Consider the following 8,610-nt stretch of genomic DNA (forward strand, 5'->3'; position numbering starts at 1 on the left):
TTATTATTATTATTATCATTATTAAAATGTTCTCAAATTACATTATAACCATCGTTATGTCAGGTCACACATTTAACATTCGTTAAACAATGATTAAATCAAAGTGTATATTTCAGATATATATAAAATATATGTACACATATTTTATATCTATATATAATATAATAGATATAATGTTTATTTCATTTTATTCATATCCCGCCTTCCTCCTCGTATAGGGACCCAAGGCGGCTAACGTAATTTAAAACCGAGTTAAGACAACACAACGGAGGGCATTAAAATTGTGAAATTCTTATTTCAACCTGTTTATGTGCTATATTTTATTATATTGAATTTTATACGTATTAATATTACTAACTTCTAAGTGTTTTGCCTAGGATGTACCCCAATGGCAGGTTTGGTTTTATTCTTTTTCAGTCGGTTGTATATGTACACTGCTGTGTGAATTTACAGCGCTTTGTAAGTAAAGCTTAATAACAACAACAACAATAATCTGGGGACATGGCCCACGAAAAGCTAAAAGTGCTGATAGAAATATAAATCCGTGCTTTACAGTTATGCTCACAATGAAGGGCGTTTTGGGATCCCTTCTGGGCAGGACTCAGCTTTTGTAATCTGTGTTTTAGTTACATCTTTTGGGAGAAAGCTGGAATATAAATCCCTTCAATAACTAAATAAGTAATGAGTTGTTTCTGACTCATGGCAACCATAAGGCGACCCTATCATGGGGTTTTCTTGGCAAGACTTGTTCAGAGAGGTTTGTCCTAGCCTTCTCCTGAAGCTGAGAGAGTGTGACTTGCCCAAAGACCCCCAGTGGGTTTCCATGGCCAAATTGGGGATCGAACCCTGTCTCCAGAGTTGTATATAGTTCCACACTCAAACCACTGTGCCACGTTGGCTCTCCGTAACATGCATTAAATCAAACAATTGGCTTGGTATATTTCAGAATTGCTAAGGAATCTGGATAATAGTAATAACAAGAACAGCAGTAGCAACAACAATGAATTTTAATTTCTTTCTCACTTCTCCTCAAGGCTCAGGTGGGATACGACACGTTAAAATACAAAACTCAAGAACGTATAAACCCACAGTTAAGATACAATACTATAAAACTATTAAAATACACTCACGCTGGAGGTGTCTTTAGATACATGATGGAAAAAGGTACAGGGCCTATGGTTACTTGACAAACTGACAGAATGGCAAGTAACGCAGGACAACCAAAATCAGGACCTTTCATGAGTCCTGGAGTGTGCTGAGTTTTTCTCTTGGGTCATGTCCTCCCATTTTGGGGGACATTCCTCCTGGAATTTCAAGGTTGAAATGTAGGACATGCCCTAGAAAAGGAGGTCACCCTGATCCAATGGTTCCCACCCATTGCCTTTGTGGACAAAGACAGAAACGAGAGAAGACAACCTCTGTCTCACCTGAACCTTTGGTCAGTCATTCTGGACTAGATTTATACAGAAACAGCACTGAACTTTAAAATGACTGCTTACACTGAACAGAACCCCAAAAGAAGATGATTCAAAGTTGGGAGATTGTTTTATTTTCCTTGATTGTTGTTACATTTTGTACATAATTGTATATTTATAATAATAATAAAAATATTTTTAAAATACATTCATGCTTTTTGCTACCAATCCAAAAGCATTATGCAGCTGTTCTGTTTTTCTGGCCTTAACCAATATGTTATGGCTAAGAAGAAAGATGGCGATGAAGATTTGCAAAGGGAAGGCTGAATTGTTCATAAAATTCTATAAACAAGGCAGTGTGGTTGCATGATTTTAAACAAAATGTTGGGACGCACCCCTTGGAAAGATCATCCTGGGAGCCATATTTTTCTACTCTACTGGGTCCATTTATGCACGTGTTTTGTGGGTCTTTAATGGATGTAAAAGGATGAATAAACATGGATAAATAGATATATAGCTTACTCTGGAAGCCAGTTTGGCTTTATGTTGTGTAGCTTTTATTTGTATATGATCTTAAGGAACTACAGTATTTAATTCATTCATCTATATGGGACTCTTGTATATGCCTCTGTGATGGGTCTTTCCAAATATTGGCCAGAACCAAGCAGCAGTTCTGAACTGACTGTGACTTCTTCTTTACTGACAGAGGTTGGGGACAAACGGGAAGTGCTAAACTGGAGACTTGGTTACTTACAGGTGTAGTGCTGGCAAGCAGCTCTTAAATAATCAGGTTGCCTTACTAAAAGACATGGGAGCAACATTTAAATTACTGAATGTGTATGCAACTTTTGTCAGGTGGTAGTACAGTAGTTTCAGACTGCATAACATGCCTCAATAAATTCCGTAATAGCTAGTAAGCTACTGAAAGCATAACTCTATCCATGGCTACTCATACTTCCTTCTGAATTCAGTGTGGTGTCCTAGGTGAGTGAGCATAGGACTGCATCCTGGATTTAAGCTATTCATTTAATATAGCTGACTAATATTTATGGGGGAAAACTGAAGTCATGGCAACCCCATCACTTACAGAAAATGGCCTTCCTACAGATTAGCAAATCCAAAGGCAACCAAGAAGCGTTGTTCTGAAAATGAGTAATAGGCAATCATGTTATGACTCATAAAAGTTAAAGCTTCAAATTATGATTCAGTTGTAGGTAAGAAGTTCCCAAATCTTTACTGTTCAAAATGGAGAATACATTACAACGTTTGAACTTGGTGGTTGTGCATTCATACACAAATGCAAATAAAATGTATGCCCATTGCAGCATTTTTGCTATTGATAGCAAAAATATAAGTTTAGCTTCCTTCACATATGAGACATTTTAACATACTAACACTGTTTTCTCTGGTAAGTGATTCAGAACATTTTTGCAGTCTCCTTTTATAGAAGCAAAAGAACTGTAGTATAAGAAATATATCTGCTTGAATAGACATTAGTATATAGTTTTCTTTGAAAAATGGTTGGGGTTAATGCTATCCCCATCCCATTTTAAGAAGGAAAATAAGGGGCACTAATAGAAAGAAAATAGGCCACTTTCAGTAAGTATAGTTATTTTTTAGAATAAATGGCCACTGCTCTCATAAAAGAGATTTCAGTGCTTAATACTGTTTAAAATAGGAAGTGTACCTTGTCCTAAATTGTTTAAAATGGAATTTAAATTAGTCAAAGTGATCATTCTGATGATAGTTTAATGTTTTTATAGGAGCTAGCGGCATAGTTTGAGGTGACTTACTTTAATCTTCAGGGCACAAGTTCTTGTCACGTATGGTACTTCATATATTTGCTCAAGAGCAAATTATTTTTATGAAAACATGAACAAACAATTGGCGGCAGGAGAACAGGAGAGACAATTATGAGTCTCCTTCTAGTTACTTCCCTGTAATATTTTGGAGACCTCAATCCCCCAATCTTAGCAATTTGTAATGGATCCTTCCCCCCACTTATTTTTCTGTGATCTGCTCAGATGATGAGCTTATAAAAAGGGGCACATGGGAAGCATTGAAAGTAGATTTTCTGAAGGGAGGAAAGAACAAAGGAAACGTCAGGTTGCATTTTGATTTGCGTTCCAAATCTACTGTGCAGTGTTCTCGTAGATTCAGTCTTTGCTTCCCTGCCATGTGCTGCGTGCATTACTTTGGTCTGAATAGTTTTGACAGTCCATAATGTTAATTGTTCTAAGGATCACTTTGTTGGCTGTTGTTTGGGGCTATTTTTCAGAAACAATACAGTTGTACTTTACTCACGTAACATCACAGATGAGTTTGCCTCAGCATTTTCAATATCTTGGTTGTTACGCAGTGCTTGCGTTTTTAGCAACATGGCTTTAAGCAATCCAAAATCGAAAACCTTTGGAATCACATTGTTCTGTTGCACACTGCTGTCTTTCTTTTTGTTCTGGGTTAAGCCTAGCAGCTATGGGTCATACAGACTGGTCTGGTTTCAGCTTTGGAAATATGATTGTATCAGTTGTGAGACTGGAAAGCCCTTATAACTTTTAACAAGGGCTTTTAATGGCCAATTGACCATCTTTGCCATACAGTCTTACTCATATGTGGACAAAGTATTAACAACTTTCATGTTAAAAGTCTATGATTAGCTGTTTTGATTAAAGAGTAGAGAAATTGAAACAAGTGAAGATGATAAATTATTTTCCTATTCCTGCTTTCAGAACCCATACCCATATTTCTGAGGAAAATGAGTCAAACAATCTGCGTCCTACTTCACTTCAAGCTAAAGGCAAAATTGAAATGTGTTGTATTTGGCATATTAACACAAAAAGAGATACTGAGGTTGTTCAAATCTGTACTATGATTTTAGAACAGATGATGCCATACTAGATCAATTCAAAGGCCTCTCTGGCCCAGCATTCTGTTCACAGGGTGACCATCAGATGCCCAGATGTTTGTTTGTGTTCACTGACACTGGCAAAGTATGCAGTCTGCACACTGCTAACACTGGTCCAAAACACACTGCAGAAATAATCCAGTTTGAGACTGCTTTAACTGCCCCAGCTCAAAGTTATGGAATTCTGGGATCTGTAGTTTTGTGAGGCATTTAGCCTTCTCTGTGTTGCCACAATAAACTACAATTCCCAGGATTCCCTAGTGTGGAACCAGGGCAGTTAAAGAGGTCTCAAACTGGATTATTTCTGCAGTGTGTTTCAGAACTGTAGAGATGAAAAGGGCTTCAAAGGCCACTGAGTCCAACCTCCTGCTAAGTGTAGGATCTCCAGCTGGAGCAGCCCCAGCCTCTTTTTGAAGGCTCTTTTGATTGTCTTCATTTTGGCTTTGCAAATATATCTCCACTGAAGCTAACTAAATTATTATTATTATTGTTATTGTTATTATTATTTACTTATTATTACTAGGCAACTTTATGTGTTCTCTACTGCTTCCAATTAAATTATACAGCTCATTTTTAGATATGTTTACTCATAAGTAAGTTCCTATTATTATTCCTATTATTCCTAAGCAAATGCATGCCAAGTTGCAACTTAATGGAATCCCAGAGTTGGAAGAGACCGGAAGGGCCCTCCAGCCCAACCCCATTCTGCCATGCAGGAACTCTCACTCAAAGCACCTCCTTTGACAGAGGGCCATCCGAATCCCAGACTATTGGCCAACATGGCTGAGGCTTCTGGGAGCCGAAGTCCAAAATCTTTCAGTAAGGGCGCAGTTTGGGGAGCACTGCTTTATCACACTGCCCTCTTATAGTGCTGCTATTTAGGGTATTTATACCCGCCCTTCAGCCCTAAAGGCTCTCAGAGTGGCTTACTTATTATTATGTTTAATTAGATGGTTCCCTGCCCTCAGGCTTACAATCTAAAATATTATATTATACTCTTATAGTGCTGCTATTCCGCTTTTACTGCCCTGGCTGCCTCCTGTTGCATTCTGGGGCTTGTAGTCCAGTGAGGCCTAAGAGCTCTCTGGCTGAGGATTCTAAATGCCCCTCCTTAAACAGCAAATCCCACAATGCAACGGGAGGAGGCAGCCAGAGCAATTAGTGGAATAGCAGCGCTATAATGGTTCCATTCCAGGAGGTTGCAGTTGCTCTGGGAGGCGCAGGGGGGCAGCAGCGGGACGCAGTGGCCCTTCTAGGGAGACGGGGAAACCAACGAGAAGAGGGAGGCGTAACCGGAAGTTGGGGGCTGGCGTGCGCCTGGTGTTTCCGGTGACAAGGGCCCCTTTCGGCGGGCATGGCGGAGCGGATCGAGCAGCGCATCGAGGACCGGATCCCGGAGCTCGAGCAGCTGGAGCGGGTCGGGCTCTTCACCCGCAAAGAGATCCGGTGAGAGAAGGCTGGGAAGGGAGTGGAGGGGATAGGGACATTGTCCATTGGTCTTTCGGAACACGCCACGCGCTTCTGGTTCAGTTTCATTAAAGTCTCAAACACACTGCGGAAATAATCCACTTCGGGACCGCTTGGACTGCCCTGGCTCAACGCTAGGGAATTCTGGGAAGTGTAGTTTTGTGAGACATTGAGCTTTCCCTGTCAGAGAGAGCTCTGGAGCCACAATAAACTACAATTCCCAGGGTTCCCTAGCACTGAGCCAGGGCAGTTCAAGCGGTCTCAAGTTGGATTACTTCTGCAGTGTGTTTGGGCCCAAGACACACAAATACAAAACACACAAAAACAGAGCTCCTCCATCCCCTGGAGTTGCCTCTGAATGAAACCGGAATGGCCATCCCTCTGCCTCCAAGGGCGCATCGGTACTGTGGGGATGATGCAGCTTGACGCGGGATGTACTAAAACAAATGGCAGTACTTACAGAAATATAGAACCACCCCCCCCCCGCCATGCAGGAAATCCAGTCAAAGCATCCCCAATAGATGACCGTCCAGCCTCCGTTTGAAGACCTCCAAGGAAGGAGACTCCACTACACTCCGGGGGAGTTTGTTCCACTGTCGAACAGCCCTTACTGTCAGGAAGTTCCTCCTAATGTTCAGGTGGAATCTCTTTTCCTGTAGCTTGCATCCATTGTTCCAGGCCCTGTTCTCTGGAGCAGCAGAAAACAAGCTTGCTCCCTCTTCAATATGACATCCTTTCAAATATTTAAACAGGGCTATCATATCACCTCTTAACCTTAGCTTCTCCAGGCTAAACATCCCCAGCTCCCTAAGTCGTTCCTCATAGGGCAAGGTTTCCAGACCCTTCACCATTTTTGTCGCCCTCCTTTGGACACGCTCCAGTTTCTCAATGTCCTTTTTGAATTGTGGTGCCCAGAACTGGACACAATATTCCAGGTGGGGCCTGACCAGAGCAGAATACAGTGGCACTATTACTTCTCTTGATCTAGACACTATACTTCTATTGATGCAACCTAAAATCGCATTGGCCTTTTTAGCTGCCAGATCGCACTGCTGACTCACATTCAACTTGTGGTCTACTTGGACTCCCAGATCACTTTCACATGTAGTCTCGTTCAGCCAGGTGTCCCCCATCCTATATCTGTGCGTTTAATTTTTCTGCCCTAAGTGCAGTACCTTACATTTCTCCCTGTTGAAGTTCATTTTGACAGGATACAGACCGCCTAAAAGGTTAGTCTGTCGCTGCCCTAGTTTGCCGGGCAAGAGAGCCGCAGCGGACAAACCATGCGGCTCCCTCGCGCAGCAAAAAGAATCTGCAAAAAGTAGGTTCTTTTTGCAGCACCGTTGTGATGCCACAAGGCACCAATGGCGCATTTGCAGCATCATAAAGGTGCCGAGACATGCGGACTCTAGGCATCCATCACATCAAAATGGCAGCACCCATATGTACATGGCACCACGATTTTGACGCCCTCATCAGGGGCAAGTGGCGTCTGAAAGCGCCACCCTCACATGTGACGACGGCGCCCCATAGGGCCCATCTGTCAAGCGCCATTGTTAGCTTTGGCCCAGCTTTCTAGTCTATTCAGGTCATCTTGAATTTTGATCCTGTCCTCTGGGGTATTAACTACTATTCCTAGTTTGGTGTCATCTGCAAATTTGATAAGTATGCCCCCAATTCTGTCCTCCAAGTCAATGATAAAGATGTTGAAAAGCACTGGGCCCAGGACAAAACCTTGTGGGACCCCACTGGTCACTTCTCTCCAGGATGAAAAGGTGCCATTGTTGAGCACCCTTTGGGTTCGGCCAGTCAACTAGTTACAAATCCATGTAACAGTACTTGCCCATAGGGAAACATTGGGGAATACTTCCCCATAGGGAATCATTGGGGAATACTTGCCCATAGGGTTCTTAGGACTTGAGCATAGCTTTGGCGTGGCTTCTGGCCTCTTAGGATGTATGCAGCATTTAAACAGCATACCTCCAAAATGATCCGAAGCAGCTTTATTTTGGCCTGTCTGTATGGGCTCATTTGTCTCACTGTGATGCATGAAGGGGGCATCTATCCAGCACTTGCTTTCACTTGCCTTGCTCATAACTGATGGCCCCAAAGTTAATTAGCTTATCAAGACTGCCCACTGAATTTTTTCCAAAATCCTACCTTGACAGTTATTCCCTTTGACTTGGACAAAGTCTAATTGTAGACTAGAACCACAAAATTCCTTAGAGCGAAGAGGAATTGAATTGGGAAAACCATGAGGTTTGCAGCACGCATTCAGAACTTACAACTTCCATTGTAATTATGAAGTTGTGTTGCAGCCGTTCCCATTTATTGTACCGACTATTCTCTGTGTACAGTACATACACATTTGAGCCAGTTTCTAACAAAATTCGAATTGCTTGTTTGTATAATTTAGTAAATGAATTGGAACTTAAAATGTCATTACTACTTAAAGCTGGTTGCATTTTTTGATTTAAATCTTTAATCCTAAACACACTTTCTAGGCAGTAAGCCCCATTGAATGCAGTATGATTTATTTCTAAGTAAATGCTTAAAAAATTGTGCTGCACTTGCAGAGAACCAGATTTGAAAAAGTTAATGTCTCAAATTGGAGAAATGTTTGTAAATATGGAAGCAGTGCATAATGAAAACCATGAAGACAAATGAACAGGTGTTGAGAAATCATGATTAGGGAATAGGTCTTGTACGATTATACTCTCCCCGCCTTGTGTTTCCCATTATTAGTAGGCTGAAGTGTTCTGTGTGCCCAGAAAGACTAGCAGCCAATGGAGCTCTTGCAACAGGGAAGTTGTGTGCTCCCTG

The 8,610-nt window shown here is 41.6% G+C and overlaps 1 protein-coding gene across 1 annotated transcript in view; it reads left to right on the forward strand.

Annotated features, from left to right (window-relative positions):
- The first annotated feature begins 5,674 nt into the window (after positions 1-5,674).
- The window catches only part of UTP6 (UTP6 small subunit processome component), a 22,991-nt gene continuing 20,055 nt past the window's right edge, over positions 5,675-8,610 (forward strand). The window contains exon 1 of the mRNA XM_042447573.1: positions 5,675-5,766. Within this exon, the coding sequence (XP_042303507.1) occupies positions 5,675-5,766 (92 nt within the window). The remainder of the gene's footprint in view (positions 5,767-8,610) is intronic.

Source organism: Sceloporus undulatus, chromosome 2, assembly GCF_019175285.1.
Source record: "Sceloporus undulatus isolate JIND9_A2432 ecotype Alabama chromosome 2, SceUnd_v1.1, whole genome shotgun sequence".
NCBI classification, from domain to species: domain Eukaryota; kingdom Metazoa; phylum Chordata; class Lepidosauria; order Squamata; family Phrynosomatidae; genus Sceloporus; species Sceloporus undulatus.